Here is a 17,278-nt window from a genome sequence, read left to right on the forward strand (position 1 = left end):
GCGATATGAAGGTTCAGGTGTGTTTGTGCGATATGAATGTTCAGGTGTGTTTGTGCGATATGAAGGTTCAGGTGTGTTTGTGTTACATGAATGTTCCTGTGTGTTGGAGCGATATGAAGGTTCATGTGTGTTTGTATTACATGAAGGTTCAGGTGTGTTTGTGTTACATGAAGGTTCAGGTGTGTTTGTGTTACATGAAGGTTCAGGTGTGTTTGTGTTACATGAAGGTTCAGGTGTGTTTGTGTTACATGAAGGTTCAGGTGTGTTTGTGCGATGTGAATGTTCAGTTGTGTTTGTGCGATATGAATGTTCAGGTGTGTTTGTGCGATATGAAGTTTCAGGTGTGTTAGTGCGATATGAAGGTTCAGGTGTGTTTGTGTTACATGAAGGTTCAGGTGTGTTTGTGTTACATGAAGGTTCAGGTGTGTTTGTGTTACATGAAGGTTCAGGTGTGTTTGTGTTACATGAATGTTCAGGTGTGTTTGTGCGTTATGAATGTTCAGGTGTGTTTGTGCGATATGAATGTTCAGGTGTGTTTGTGCGATATGAATGTTCCTGTGTGTTGGAGCGATATGAAGGTTCATGTGTGTTTGTATTACATGAAGGTTCAGGTGTGTTTGTGTTACATGAAGGTTCAGGTGTGTTTGTGTTACATGAAGGTTCAGGTGTGTTTGTGTTACATGAAGGTTGAGGTGTGTTTGTGCGTTGTGAATGTTCAGGTGTGTTTGTGCGATATGAAGGTTCAGGTGTGTTAGTGCGATATGAAGGTTCAGGTGTGTTTGTGTTACATGAAGGTTCAGGTGTGTTTGTGTTACATGAAGGTTCAGGTATGTTTGTGTTACATGAAGGTTCAGGTGTGTTTGTGTTACATGAAGGTTCAGGTGTGTTTGTGTTACATGAAGGTTCAGGTGTGTTTGTGTTACATGAAGGTTGAGGTGTGTTTGTGCGTTGTGAATGTTCAGGTGTGTTTGTGCGATATGAAGGTTCAGGTGTGTTAGTGCGATATGAAGGTTCAGGTGTGTTTGTGCGTTATGAATGTTCAGGTGTGTTTGTGCGATATGAATGTTCAGGTGTGTTTGTGCGATATGAATGTTCCTGTGTGTTTGTGCGATATGAATGTTCCTGTGTGTTTGTGCGATATGAATGTTCCTGTGTGTTTGTGCGATATGAATGTTCCTGTGTGTTTGTGCGATATGAATGTTCCTGTGTGTTTGTGCGATATGAATGTTCCAGTGTGTTTGTGCGATATGAATGTTCCTGTGTGTTTGTGCGATATGAATGTTCCTGTGTGTTTGTGCGATATGAATGTTCCTGTGTGTTTGTGCGATATGAATGTTCCTGTGTGTTTGTGCGATATGAATGTTCCTGTGTGTTTGTGCGAAATGAATGTTCCTGTGTGTTTGTGCGATATGAATGTTCCTGTGTGTTTGTACGATATGAATGTTCCTGTGTGTTTGTGCGATATGAATGTTCCTGTGTGTTTGTGCGATATGAAGGTTCCTGTGTGTTTGTGCGATATGAAGGTTCAGGTGTGTTTGTGCGATATGAAGGTTCAGGTGTGTTTGTGCGATATGAAGGTTCAGGTGTGTTTGTGCGATATGAAGGTTCAGGTGTGTTTGTGCGATATGAAGGTTCAGGTGTGTTTGTGCGATATGAAGGTTCAGGTGTGTTTGTGCGATATGAAGGTTCAGGTGTGTTTGTGCGATATGAAGGTTCAGGTGTGTTTGTGTTACATGAAGGTTCAGGTGTGTTTGTGTTACATGAAGGTTCAGGTGTGTTTGTGTTACATGAAGGTTCAGGTGTGTTTGTGTTACATGAAGGTTCAGGTGTGTTTGTGTTACATGAAGGTTCAGGTGTGTTTGTGCGATATGAAGGTTCAGGTGTGTTTGTGCGATATGAAGGTTCAGGTGTGTTGGTGCGATATGAAGGTTCAGGTGTGTTTGTGCGATATGAAGGTTCAGGTGTGTTTGTGTTACATGAAGGTTCAGGTGTGTTTGTGCGATATGAAGGTTCAGGTGTGTTTGTGCGATATGAAGGTTCAGGTGTGTTTGTGCGATATGAAGGTTCAGGTGTGTTTGTGCGATATGAAGGTTCAGGTGTGTTTGTGCGATATGAAGGTTCAGGTGTGTTGGTGCGATATGAAGGTTCAGGTGTGTTTGTGCGATATGAAGGTTCAGGTGTGTTTGTGTTACATGAAGGTTCAGGTGTGTTTGTGTTACATGAAGGTTCAGGTGTGTTTGTGTGATATGAAGGTTCATGTGTGTTTGTGCGATATGAAGGTTCAGGTGTGTTTGTGCGATATGAATGTTCAGGTGTGTTTGTGCGATATGAAGGTTCAGGTGTGTTTGTGTTACATGAAGGTTCAGGTGTGTTTGTGCGATATGAAGGTTCAGGTGTGTTTGTGCGATATGAAGGTTCAGGTGTGTTTGTGCGATATGAAGGTTCAGGTGTGTTTGTGCGATATGAATGTTCAGGTGTGTTTGTGCGATATGAAGGTTCAGGTGTGTTTGTGTTACATGAAGGTTCAGGTGTGTTTGTGCGATATGAAGGTTCAGGTGTGTTTGTGCGATATGAAGGTTCAGGTGTGTTTGTGCGATATGAAGGTTCAGGTGTGTTTGTGCGATATGAATGTTCAGGTGTGTTTGTGCGATATGAAGGTTCAGGTGTGTTTGTGTTACATGAAGGTTCAGGTGTGTTTGTGCGATATGAAGGTTCAGGTGTGTTTGTGCGATATGAAGGTTCAGGTGTGTTTGTGCGATATGAAGGTTCAGGTGTGTTGGTGCGATATGAAGGTTCAGGTGTGTTTGTGCGATATGAAGGTTCAGGTGTGTTTGTGTTACATGAAGGTTCAGGTGTGTTTGTGTTACATGAAGGTTCAGGTGTGTTTGTGTGATATGAAGGTTCATGTGTGTTTGTGCGATATGAAGGTTCAGGTGTGTTTGTGCGATATGAATGTTCAGGTGTGTTTGTGCGATATGAAGGTTCAGGTGTGTTTGTGTTACATGAAGGTTCAGGTGTGTTTGTGCGATATGAAGGTTCAGGTGTGTTTGTGCGATATGAAGGTTCAGGTGTGTTTGTGCGATATGAAGGTTCAGGTGTGTTTGTGCGATATGAATGTTCAGGTGTGTTTGTGCGATATGAAGGTTCAGGTGTGTTTGTGTTACATGAAGGTTCAGGTGTGTTTGTGCGATATGAAGGTTCAGGTGTGTTTGTGCGATATGAAGGTTCAGGTGTGTTTGTGCGATATGAAGGTTCAGGTGTGTTTGTGCGATATGAATGTTCAGGTGTGTTTGTGCGATATGAAGGTTCAGGTGTGTTTGTGTTACATGAAGGTTCAGGTGTGTTTGTGCGATATGAAGGTTCAGGTGTGTTTGTGCGATATGAAGGTTCAGGTGTGTTTGTGCGATATGAAGGTTCAGGTGTGTTTGTGTTACATGAAGGTTCAGGTGTGTTTGTGCGATATGAAGGTTCAGGTGTGTTTGTGCGATATGAAGGTTCAGGTGTGTTTGTGCGATATGAAGGTTGAGGTTTAATTCCATTCTAAGAGCAGGAGAAATTCGCTCTATCCGGTCCAGCACGACGCCCGCTGCCACAGACAAACCAGCGACCGAGCTGGTTCGTCTGTGGAACCAGGAGTTAAGAAATCTCCTTTGCCTAGAAATATTCCTTTGTGTAACTGGCGATAAATGAAGAATCATTGAATGACATTAACTTTATTTCCCTTTTAATAAATACTTTTGTAATTAAAGTATTTGTATTTCTGTGATTATTTGTACATATGTATGTGAATACAGCTGGATTACTATAGCCTGTGCTCGAACTTAAAACCCTTCATTGTTTATTATATAATCTTTAATATTAATTATTGATATTATTAATATAACTTATATAACTCGAGACTGATATTTAAAGATTGACTTGTTGGTCCCTGTAACCAGGGTGGTGCAATGATTACAGACTGTATTATTATTCTTAATTGATAATTTTATTGTTTTCATTCATTATTTAACTATTATTAATGGATAACCGTATAATTTCTAATTAATTATTTTACTATTCTTAATTAATAGCTTTATAATTTTTTATTATTTTAAATAAATAATTTTTATTTTAATAATCATTTTTCATGATTATTAATAATTATCCAACGTCAAATCTACTACTACTATTGCACAACAGTGTCAGGTCTGGACTAAAATGAGGACTCAGATGCAGAGGATTCACGTACCAGCACACTTTATTGAAATCAGTTCCTCTATGCAGAGTGACAAAAGATCAGGCCATGAAAAAACTCACCTAATCTATTCAAAACACCCACTAGAAAAAGAAGGTTTTAAAACATAAATCGCTCCCGAAGGATATCAAACAAAAGGCTAGAGCAAGAAATCAAAAGCGCTCCCGAAGGAGGAAAACCAAACTATGAAAACGGGACAAAAGAAAAGGCTCACCTAAACAGGAGGCTCAATAAACTAACTAAAACTCTCTAAACATAAATCACTCCAAAAGGGAGGAAGAAAAACTGATTACCAAAACAACACAAAACGAAGCTAAACTAGAAAACTTTAACAAACCAAAAATCACTCTCAAGGAGGAAACAGAAAACAACTTACGTGGCGTAGCAAACCTCATAGGCAAAAACGACAATGACTGTGGATAAGGGCTAAGGGCAAGTGACCTGAAGTTACGAGACAGAAACCCCAAGACAAGACAACCCTCACCGCGGTGTGACAAACAGCTGATTGACTGATTCACTCTTCTTGTACCAACTCTAGCTTCACCAGCACAATGACAAGTGATGGTCTGTCACACAAATAGAACAGTAGTGTGAAGTAGATCTGCAATGACTGGGACGACCTGTTAAAAAGTCAGAAAGAGAAGCATCGGAGGGATGATTCAACTCTGTTTATACCCCAATCAGTCAATTCCATCTTTTTATATTGTAATAATCGCATTTCATGATGGTGTCATCATGACAATTTCTACATCATGATGGTGAATGACTGGTTAATCTATTTAAACTGTGGAACATGTCAAAAATGTTGCAAAAGTTAAAGCATTTCTACACGATAGGAAGTCATTCAATAGTAAATCATTCATTCATAGTGTTGTCACAATGACAGCTTTTCATTCATCACATGACATCACATGACATCTCATGATGGGATTAATCTCCTGATCAATCTAAGCTTTTGATCTTGATTATGATACAAAATTTGATATGTTTTCTATCTTTGATCTTTGACAGATCCGCTCCGAAAGTGACTCATCTGGAGATACGCTCTCATGTGATATTCACACCAAGTTTTGTGAAAATCTGTCCACACACACACACACACACACACACACACACACACACACACACACACACACACACACACACACACACACAAATGTATTTCTATAAGATCCAAAGATAGAAAAGAGAGGGAACTGGAGGAAAGAGAAAAGGAGAAACGTCCGGTTTATCAGATCCAAGCAAAGTGTTTGTGTGTGTGTGTATGTGTGTGAGGTTATGGGGCTGCGGTCAAATTGTTGTGTATGCTTAAGAAAGTTCCTAAATGAGTAAAGTGAGGTGTGATTATCAGTCACAGCCTCGAGGAAAGGAAACCAGACTTTGCCACAGCTCCTTGCAGCAGCAGCAGCACTTCACTGAAGTTTAATCAGGACAGTTGCATGTGAAGAGCTCGTGTTTTTTCACGAATCCCCCCCTTCAGCTGACAGACAGAGATTTCTGGATTATTTGCAGGATTAATATTTTTAACAGCTCAACTTCTCCAACTATTTGTGTCCTCCTTTGTGTTGAAAGGAGCCAGTGGAAGTGGTTCGATGCCTGCTGGGCGCCTTTCTGTAGAGATTTTCAAGGCACTTTCTTGGTGGAGAACATGGGGTAAACCCAGAACTTGCTGGAGGGATTATATATCCTGTCTGACCTGGTATTGCCTCGGGATCTCCCAGGAGGAGAAGGAAGTGTGGATGGGTTTGGAATGTTTTTTCAAAATCAGCGGATACCGGTTTAAGCGTTTTTCTGTCGGAACACTTTTATTTAACAGAATAAACGATAACAAAAAGAGACTATCTTCTTAATTCAGGTTTTATATATTTGGTTTTATTTGTGTTGTCTTTTTATTTTCAGTAGTTTATAGTCAAGCTTCAATTACCTTTCTTTGTTGTAAGGGCTGATAACGATATTTTAGGAGTTATTGCTAATATCGGAAAAATCAGAAAGGGGCAACGATGGGGGGATATGCATGAAACCAGTGTTTGTCTACCCAGCAGGATTTACGATGGCTATGTGTGTGTGTGTGTGTGTGTGTGTGTGTGTGTGTGTGTGTGTGGAGGGGGGGCAAAGAGCGCTGTGTGCAGCTGTACAATGATGCAGCGGCACAAAACCCTAACTGGAATATCGTTCCTGTAGCTCTGAGAAGTGTAAAAATGTTTTTTTTGATTCATAATGAAGCTGTGGTGGTTTAAATGCAAGATGGGGGGCTGCAACACTCTAGGTAATTAATGGGAAACCCTGTGTACTTGTGCCCTCGCTGTAATTACAACCTGTATCATCCACTGAACATGTGAAACCAACAGTCTGGTTTACTTATTTGTTGATGTCTGCAGCAACAGGCTGGCAGGCTGCCGCGCTGACTTCGCCCCTGGTGGAATATTCATGCATCCAGTAAGTCGAGGAGTCGTAGTGAGCCGGTTGCTCCCCGGGGACACGAGGTGCAGCTGTGGACTGTTAAAAAACAACTCTCTCTGAACCTGAGAGTCTCTGAACAGAATGGAAATTCCTCAAACATCCCTGTACGTGTTTCTGATGCTTTGGCAGAAATACGAGAAACACTTTTTGCATATAATAGGAGGCAATCCATTGCAACACCACCACAAACCGGAGCGTGTCAAAAGATCTTTAAATTCCAGTGTGAAGTTTATTCACTCGGCCTTTATCTCCTTTATCTCCTTTCTGCTCGTCTCTCTGCTGCGTGCTGTAAATTTAAACTGGGCTCTGGAGCTGCATCTAAATTGACCTTGTGGTTCGTCAGACGATGTGAGATTGTCTTACATGTCGAAGGAGAGAGGACAAACATATTTTCTTTACCAGAAACACATCTGATCACCATATGTGAAGAAGGTGCCAGAAGGTGCCCGAAGGTGCGGGTTTGAAACTGAGCTGGTGCAGCAGGACTCCTCTGAACTGCAGAGAGACCTCATCCTTTAGGTTCTGCTCATGGGTAGGTTCTTTATTGATGATGGGTGGAAGATGTCGTCTCTGTGGGATTCTTGTCGTGGGATTCGATCGCTCTCTGGATGCTCCAGTGTGGTCAACCCTGTGATTTGTGGGATTGTAGGTGCAGTGATTTCCTTCTGTTACGATTATGAAGGCCACATTCAATTTAATACAATTGTATTTGTACAGCACCAAATTATAACATACATTATTTCAAGGCATTTTGCAAAGTAAGATCAAGACCTTAAAATTCTAGAGAAACACAACAGTTCCCACAATGAGCAACACTTCTTTCCTTAATGCTTTTTTTGTGTTGTCTTTATGTTTTACAATTTGTCGTTATGCCTTTAGTATTTTATGTAATGCACTTTGAACTGCCTTGTTGAAATGTGCTGTACAAATAAACCTGCCTTCAGCCAAGAAAATGTGGAAGAGAGGAGAGAAGAGAGACAGATAAAGAGGGAGGAGTAGGGAAGAGAGAGGAGAGAAGAGAGAGAGACCAGGAACAGTTGTGTAACCATAGAGGTGTGAGGTGTATGACGACATCCTCCCCCACCTGGAGCGTGGAATGCGTTTTAAGGATAATGTGGCCAGAGGTGTGGAGATAGCAGCAGGATTTGTATCCATTTTTAAATACTGGTAGTATATGAAGAACATGCAGAAAAATCAGGTGCTCCATAAATCCAGCACTTACCTCTGAACATGTGTGGGCCTCTGTCTTTTCCACTAACTGGTCAAAGCTGTGATTCAGCCTTTGAAATATCTCATAATGAAATGGTTCAGCCCAAAATAAAAAATGTATTCAAATACCCCTTAGAATGAACTATAATGTCTAAATCAGAGGTCTTCAACAGGGGGTCCGTGACCCCTAGGGGGTCCGCGGAGGTACTGCAGGGGGGTCGCGACATTTTTGGTTGAGACAATGTTTTATATATATATTTTTTTCTTTTTTGTTTTCCAACCAATTTTTTCCCCACAAATTTAAATGTCTTTAAATAGACATTAACATGCATCAAACATATTGTGAGCCTGATTTGACCCTCTGCCTGACAACCTCCATCTGTCCAAGGTTAGATAAGTTGTGTGCTACCCATCAGGGTCCAACATCTCACTAATGTGGGAGTATGTGTGTCATCCACAGATGGCTTGAGGATTCACTGTCTCTTCTACATGTATGTTTAAAATAAAAACATGAATCTGTGAATTATTTTAATAGCTCAGTGTTGTATGCAAGATGTATGTTCATAAATGGCAATGGCATGGCCACCCTGTACCTTGCACATGTTTAAATTAAAAACATGAATATATGAACCAGTGTAATATTTGAATAGTTTACTATTGAAAGCACAATAAAAGGGTAGCTATGTTTATACATGGCACTAGGACCAGTTTCATATAAAACACAATTTTATACAATATATATAGTATGGGGTCCCTGCTCCATCTCTCCACCATTTTGGGGGTCCATGGCCTAGAAAACGTTGAAGACCCCTGGTCTAAAATTATAAACAATATGAAAATACGTTTTAATGATCAAATACCTTGAAAAAAATAAAGCAAAGGGCATTTTAGTTTACTGAAAGTTTTTTACACAATAACCAATGCACAAAAGATCTGCACAATCCATTAATATTTTACTTCAAATTTTGTTTTTTTCCTTACTTTAAGGTAAATATAAATGTGTTTATATATATATAAATATGGATATATTTTTGTGGTTTTCATAAATTATCTACTTTAACCTGCGTACATGTCCGCATACGTATTTACCAAGTCGACCACACGAGTCGGTGTAGTCGAGTGCAAGCGGAATAGCAAGAACTCTGCAGACCAGTTCCTTCCTGAAGTAAACTGCAAACTGACAAAAGGAATATTAAAAAAAAAAAAAAATCTAAATCGTCGACGTGCGGGGGGGGCAGACCTAAAGAGCACCCTAGTTAAGTGCTGCTGTTCTAATTGGAAACATAACCACATGAGATCTGGAGCTCATCAGAACCCGATGTGAGCTGTAACTGATTTCTTGCTCATAACATGCAGATGCAGGTGTAGAAACACAGGGATTTAGGAATAAGTTGGGTTTATTAATAGTCCTACGGTTGCAGGCTGCCTGATGAATGGAAAACGCACTGTCTAAAGCAGAGTATTGAAGAGATTGAAAAAAGAAAATGGCTACTTGTGGTTGGTTTTATGGTTTTTACCTTCTTACATTTTCAGAATCATTTCAGTGATGGATTTTGTAACATTCGTGTTTCTTGTTGCTGTGTGTTAAGCTGTTGGTTGTTTGCGCTGGTATGAGCTCATCGCTTATCACTCGCTCTCCCTGAATCGTCCTTGATTTGTGACACAGACTCCACATTAGATTGACTTTGGTCAACTCATTTCCACATCTGATCATGGAAATGGTAAATGAAAAGCAAAAAGTTTCCTCTTAGTAATAAATCCTGAACTTGGGTCTTGTCCACATATATCATAACATAGCGAACGCTCAGTGAACTCCCTGCACACATGTGACATACTGCTGTAATTTAGTATCCCACTCAACAGCATAGCCCAGAGCGGCAAACTCTGTTTTCTCCTGTCTCTGTGTGTGTGTGTACAAAATTACTAAAGAACAAATACAACGATTTTCACCAACCTTGGCGAAAATGTTAGCCGGGAGCTTCTCTCCAGATGATCAACTTTTAGAGACGAATAGATGAGTGTCATCCTACACTCTGAGGTCTAAAGGCTGGCGCATGCTTCTGCGTTTTCAGGGTCAGACATGCGCAAGAGCCCCTTGCCTGCTTGCGTACCCCTTCTTGCCTGCTTGCGTACCCCTTCTTGCCTGCTTGCGTACCCCTTCTTGCGTGCGTCGCCCAAATTTTCGAACTATACGACAAAGCTACGCAAGCCTCACGCAGCTCGCAAGGCTGTGATTGGTCTGTTAATTACATCCTTTCCGGAGTCACATTTCCGGTTTCAGGCCCCATAATACCGCAGAAACCACGGAAGATTTAGAAGAACGAATATGGACCAAATAGAAGAGGTTTTGGCAGAAGAGATCCGAAAATATGCCATCGTTCACTGTGTGTGTGGAGAACACGACTGGGAGAAGGTAAATAAACAGTCAACGACGACTGCCACACACAAAGAAGGCGTCTCCAAGTTTCACAAAAAACGTTACTCCGCCTAGTGTTCTGGCGGTGAATTGCTTTGCAACACGCGCAACCCTTGGGGAACCATACATTAAAACGAGTCCGTCGACACAACTCCGTGAAAAGCCGCAGTTGCAGAAGCATGCGCCGGCCTTTAGTGCCGGCTGAGAACGATATGCTTGACATGTGAACAAGGGCAGGATCTACTGAGTTTATGCTGAATCCTGCCTGGCTGCCTGGGATGGTAAAAACTTTACTCCTGTTTTAACGGGCCACGGAAAGAGAGAGAAAGAGAGAGATGTGCCGGTTATGCGTTGCCACTCGGATGCCATTCATTCTAATTTGTGTTACTTCAGCTTGTATTTCTCTCCTTTTCATTGACCATCCAGTTCAAACTAATTCATACTGTTTGGTCGTGGGCTGGATAACCTGGTGGTGGCTGCGGATATACAGTCAGACAAACTGTTTAACTATGACTCAGATTGTGTTAAATGTTTGGGCCCGATTGGGGCTGAGAGATAATTAAATGTGTTGTTCACTAGAGGTTTGATTATCAAATAATTATCACTATTAAATACTGAAAAAGTATCATCCGTCTCTGTTAGAGGTGATGCACAATGAGAAAGGACTCCTCTTAGTTTTTTGCATTTGTAGGAATATGTCAGAATGTGGAAGTTCATTAGCTTCTTATTTAAATGTGAAGGTGAAACAAATGTTGATGGCCACCTGCAGAACCTGAATCGTTGTTGTGTGGTCCTCATCGGTTCACTCTGATCCATAGTCTTTGTAGCTTTCTGTCGACTTCATCTTTAGAGCTAACGTGACGTGTGGACCCACATGTTCCATTCAGGAAGAAACTTTGATTTCCAACCCTGTCTGACCGGTTTTTGTCTCTTGTTTCCAGACGTTCTACATCAGGAAGCACAGGAGCCGTAGGAGGATCTGTCTCTGCCAGAGATGCACACCAGTGCAATGAAGACCTGAAGCCTGAGAATCCATGTGTGCCCCGCTGAACACACACACTGACGAGTTACAGACACCGGTGGTTGTAGCAGTGTGTGTGTCTGTGCGTGCGTGTTTGTGTGCATGTGCCTATGTGTGCATGTATATGTGTGTGTGTGCGTGTATGTGTGTGGCCGACCCTGTGTCTGTATTTGTGCCGAAAAATTCAGCTGAGGACGTAAACCAAAGAGCATGATCCAACTGTCCACCTCAGTCTACCTGCTAGGAGGCCTTTTAGGTAAGAAACGTGCGAGTGTGTGTCTGCGCTGGTGCACGCTGTAATTGATGCTGAGCTTGAAATCTGTGTGTTTATATGTGTGACAGATGAACAAGATATGTGATAATGGTGTGAGACAGAGAGGGAAAGATGATGGTTGTATAGTAATGATATATCTGTATTTTTTAAATCCTTCTTCAAATCGGGTTTTTTTCATGATCATGTTGTCGTCATACACACATTCAACGGCAAATGTGTAAGTGGCCCTTTGATAATCAGTTCCTTGCCCAAGGCCGAAGAAGATGACGTGATGCATGCTGGACTTATACTTTATTTTCACCCAGATGCAGATAATGTTTTCGCTTCAGGATAAAGTGTCATCCTTCCCAGAGTGAGATGCGTCAACCCCCCTTCAGGCTTAATTCCTTTATAATTACTTTCTCTTTGTTCAGGTTTACGACTATTTCAACACACTTATAGCATTTGCGGATGATATAATACATCCTTTCAAAAATCATGTGAGTGATATAAGGTACCACCGTTCTAAACACGGATCACATTGAAGGCATATGATCAAAGCAGGAATTTTCCACACATGTTTCATCCTGAAGGAATGGAATCAAATCTGAAAGTGTCAAGGTTTCTTGACATCCCATCACTTCAGAGCCATTATCCGAGTCACAGACGGGGGTGTTTGCTGTGCTCGCCCACCCTGGGATGTAGCTAAATGATAGAGTAGAAACACAGAGTCAGCGTTCTGTCTCCAAATGTGTGATATTTGGAAATTCCCAGTATAACAATATTCTGATCCCCATTCAAATCTCAAGACAGGTTATATATTACATTATGTTTAGAGCCGCAGCTAAACATTGTTTTCATTATTGATTAATGTGCAGATGGTTTTCTCAAATAAGAGATTGATCCTTGAGTCTGTAAAAGGCTGTAAGTCTAAAGACCGGCTACTTTATTATTCATTAATCCTCAAATACAAATTAGATTTACGATCCTGGAGTGCTGTTCTACTGTTGTTCCAGCGGGGGCACTGTTGTTGTCAGTCACCTTGTGTGCATATCGTTGTTAGAACTTGAGATTGAGGTCACAAGTATCTCTCACGATGATGCTTCATGCAAAGAGGAACCTTTGTTCTCCCTGTGTCTCCTGCTGCCTCCCACAGTGTGAAGACTCATTGCCCGTAGGTGTGACTGGTTGCTTGTCTCTGTGTGTCGGCCTGTCTCTGTTTTCAGGTTGGACCCTCAAAGGTTAAACTTAAATGTTGTGCTTTGCTTTATTCCAGCTCTTTTACAAATCAAACAAATCATTGCATCATTCGACTTAAGCTTCTTCTACACCAGTGTATCTCCTAGAGGCAAAATAAATTTAGTAAATATAGAAATGCTGTCAAAGTAGTCAGACTAAAAATAAACACACCTGTCTGCTCGGTGCTGATACTCCTCTCCTCTGAACTGCCGCTGCAGGGTGCGCGTGCAGCGGCATGACACATCTCCGAAACATCTCATTTACCCTCTGGCAGCTGACTGTCGGTTTAGGAAGCACTTGAAATGATATTCAGTAATTTTCTTAGACCAGATTCAGCCAATCATGTTCATTTAACTGTGGGAATCCCCAAATCCTGATGGAGATAAATACATTTCACCCAACGGTGTATCACTGGCTCACTTATCTTCGTTTAAGACTTTAAGACTATTTTATTCAGTTCTTTCAAAGAGATAATCTCGCTCAACTGGGTCGTGACATTTACTCCCATCATGGTAAAGTGTTATATCACTCATTTTCTCTTGATACAGGTCGATATGCGATGCAGACCATGTCAGGTCCAATAACTGGGTGTTCAGCAGATCTGTTTTGGCACAGCGCAAATCAAAAAGTCTATCAATGATTAACATCAACCGCAAACACTCTCAAACCAGCCATTCCCAAGTATTGCCCATGCGGTGGTTCATGCATCTTTCGCCATGAAAATCCCAATAATCATTGATCAATAGTGTGTGTCTCACAGAATCTGCGCCATGCTTGTCCTCAGGCCATTCAGCAGGCCTCACAAAACATGAAAGCGACTCGTGGTACCTCTCTGAGGAATGGAATGAAAGCACTGCATTTAGATTCCTGTGGGTGATCATGTTGTCATGTGGACCATCAGTTAGAAACATGACAACATGAGCTGTTAGTCAGACGGATCGTCATACTGCTGCTGGTTTGCTACCGGGCACAGAAACGTGTGAAAATAATATGTTGTAAATCAGTGAATCCAATTTAGTTTTTTTGATTTTCTTATACGAGCAGAGATACATATTTGAACAGGGAACTTTAATTTCTGATCTATTTATGACTTCTTCTTGATAATCAGACATCATGGTGGAGAACATTTTCTGAATAAAAAGAAGCTTTAGATATCGTGGAAAATGGGTTTCTCTGACCAGACTTTCATTCAGCTTGAGCTGTGACCTTTAAACGAATAGCTTCAAAACTATAAAATCTGGATCTACGCCCCCCCCATGTAATACTCACACCCTATGTGTTGCACATATGCTCACACACGTGGATCAAAACAATACCCGACCTCCGGCTTTGCCAGCGAGCGGGGTAATAAAGCGGAATGATCTTTTCTGTGGCGCTGCAGTATTCAAAGACTTTAATACTGTTCATGTTCTTTTTAAGTCTCAATCTATAGAGACTTGTGAACTTTCTAAGCTGCGGGATATGGGTATTTACTGGTGACTGCAGCGTTCTGCCGAGTGAACACCCCCTGGCTGTAGTTATGTTTTCATCTGTGTTTGATTTTTAGCAGGATTACACAAAAACTACTCACCCGAGTGCCATGAAATACTAGGGAGGCGTTTTTAACATTTTTTAAATGTATTTCTGACAAAATAATTCAGTGATCTTGATGAAAAAAATCAGACCTGTTTAGGGGACTCTCTGAGGGAGATTCACCTGAGATGAGTGTTGGACTATTTGAACTCAGACTGAGGAGCTCCGACGATTCTGCACCTGTAATAAATATGTGGTTAATGCATGATGCCCATTTTGTCCAATTCATGCCCCTTCAATAGGAGACTAAGAGGTACTACCATGAACTACACATGCATTTATAGGCAAGTACTTCCCTTGGGCTGTGTCCTGAAGCTTCTTCATCACCTCTGAGTCAAAAATGCAAATCGAAGGAGAAGGTTGTTGAGTCATTGAAAGTCTCAACAACCTAGTACATAGTTTGTAAACTCTTGAATTTCCACTCATAAACAATGAAGATGTGACAATCAAGCACAAGCTGAATTAGATTCGTTGATATAATAAAGTTGGTTTAAGTGTTTATCTTAAAATATCTGCAAGAAACTGTTGAGAGGCTGACAAACTGATGAAGGTGTGGCTGCAGAGCGTTTTTACAGCTGGAGGTGGTGGAATGAACTGGAGAGTGAAAATGAGCCGGGTTTAAATACTGCTGCAGGTGGTTGAGATTGACTGATGGACAAGTGGGGAGAGCCGGAAAACCTGGGACTCACACACAAACACACACACACACACACACACACACACACACACACAGACAAAACCTTTACTTCTATCTTAGTGAGGACACCCATTGCCTTTCTTAGCCACTTACACTAACTTTAACTATCACAACTAAATGTCTAATCCTAACCTAAACCTAATTTTAAGCCCGAAATCAAGTCTTAACCCTCAAACAGCCCTTTGATAGGAAAAAATTCCTAACTTTCCCAAAATGTCCTCACTTTGTCAAAATGTCCTGACTTTGCCAAAATCTCCCCACCCTGTAAGGTCTTGGCTAAACATGGTCCTCACAAAGACATTTGTACAGACACACACAAACACACCTTATCCCTGACAATGACCTACCCTCTAAACGTTTGGTCCCCATAACGTCTGCTGCTCCTGGCAAGGTCAGTGTCTATGCTAAAAAAAATTACCTCAGGCGAGAGAGAGAGAGAGAGAGAGAGAGTGAGTCGTCCACTAACTAGAGGGTTGGTGGTTCGATCCCCTGCAGGTTGTGTTTCTGAAGTTACTGATTTGCCCCTGACAACAGTGCGACTAGTGTTTACACACACACACACAGACACACACACACACATAAAGGAGGGAAGATCAAGGACAAACAAGGCTGTGGAGCAGTATTAGGAAGACAAAAGGACAATATGGACATATTTGTTTAATACTGCAAATTCCTCTGTGACTAATGGAGGAAACCTGGAGGCAGATGTTGCAGTTGGCATTGCGCACGTCCTTGCTCATGCACCCCAGCCTTTGATAATAATTCTTTCATAATTATAATAATCATAATCACCCTTTCCCTGCTGTATCTCTACAAGCCAAAGTTTTGTTTTTGTAACGCTGGCATACTAAGCTCATCTGATTCCCTGACCGTGTCTTTATTGGTTCTAATGGCTCCTGGATTTGTTTTAAGATAAGAAGAGCAAACGCGTGGTTGGCGTCCTCCCCAAAATCACCAGCCAACCTCTTGGATTTAAAACCCAAAACAACACGAGTGTGAAATAGTTAGACTGAGGGCACCGTGAAAACCAAGAATGCATCAAGAGCAGTAAACAACAGGGTGGATGAGGACGGGACATGATTATTAGGTGAATGGCTGAAATTATATTTATAAAACCATTATGCAGCCTGGAATGTGGTCGGTTTCAGGCTACGAGGCTATTGTCCAGGTCAAACAAGGACAAATATTAAATTAAGTAACCTCGTAACAAATCAAAAATATTATTTGGATAATTTAATCTGGTTAAATGTTAAACCTATTCTCAACGCTCACAAGGCCACATTCAAAGTCATGCAACGAAATAGTTTGGATGAGAGAACCAAACGCACAACAATAAAACATCTGATTCCTGTAATACCACCTTTGTTTTAAATACGGGTGAAATAGTGATGGAGATTCCCAAAGCACAACCCCACCAGCTAGTGGAAAGGAGTGAAAACTTCAAAAATATAGGTCCTTTTAATGCACAAACCAGAAGAGGACTCGAGAGGTTTATCATTTTACTCGAGGACGAGACCTTGCTGTGACACCATTTTATTTCCAAGTGTTGTATAATGACTAGGATGTAAAAAAAGCTGACATCTTCCTTCATCCAACACTATCTCTACCTGGAGGTTATCAACAGGGCCCCATCTGCTGACCTCAGGGGTCAAGAGGGCACTTACCAGGTCAATACATTTAAGAGGTTTTAAAGAGCAAGGACACTGCAGTACTCTTAAGTGGGTTGTGTGGAATGAGGCCATACTACTAATCCTGTCTGCGCTATCCTCCAATGGGGAGACGATCTCCAGATCCTTTCCTCTTTACAAGGAGGTTATGTTTTCACCCCTGTCAGTTCTTTTGTGGATTTGTTTGTTTTGCAAGATTACACAAAAACAACCCTACGGATTTTTACGAAAGTTAGTGGGTGTATCTGTTTTGGGTCGGGGAAGACTTTTTCTTTAAATCACTTTCTGAAACATAATAACAGTAATAATAATGAGGATAATTTTATTTGTATATTCCCTAAACAAATGAATAAAATGTAAAAGATGTTTGGGACATTTCAATCCAATTTTAACCTCCGAATCACAACATGGTAAGGTAGAGACCTTAAAACATGATAGAGAAACTCAACAGTTCCCACAATGAGCACAATTTGAGCATTTTGGACTGTACTGCCTTGTCACGTCTTTTCT

The 17,278-nt window shown here is 41.1% G+C and overlaps 1 protein-coding gene across 2 annotated transcripts in view; it reads left to right on the top strand.

Moving 5' to 3' along the window:
- Positions 1-17,278, top strand: part of il34 (interleukin 34) — a 41,426-nt gene that overhangs the window by 4,104 nt on the left and 20,044 nt on the right. For both annotated transcript variants that reach the window (XM_053427405.1, XM_053427407.1), the window contains exon 2: positions 11,261-11,596. In XM_053427405.1, coding sequence (XP_053283380.1) covers positions 11,551-11,596 — 46 coding nt within the window. In that variant the 5' untranslated portion in view covers positions 11,261-11,550. The remainder of the gene's footprint in view (positions 1-11,260; positions 11,597-17,278) is intronic.

The sequence above is a fragment of the Pleuronectes platessa genome, chromosome 7 (genome assembly GCF_947347685.1).
Source record: "Pleuronectes platessa chromosome 7, fPlePla1.1, whole genome shotgun sequence".
Lineage (NCBI taxonomy): Eukaryota > Metazoa > Chordata > Actinopteri > Pleuronectiformes > Pleuronectidae > Pleuronectes > Pleuronectes platessa.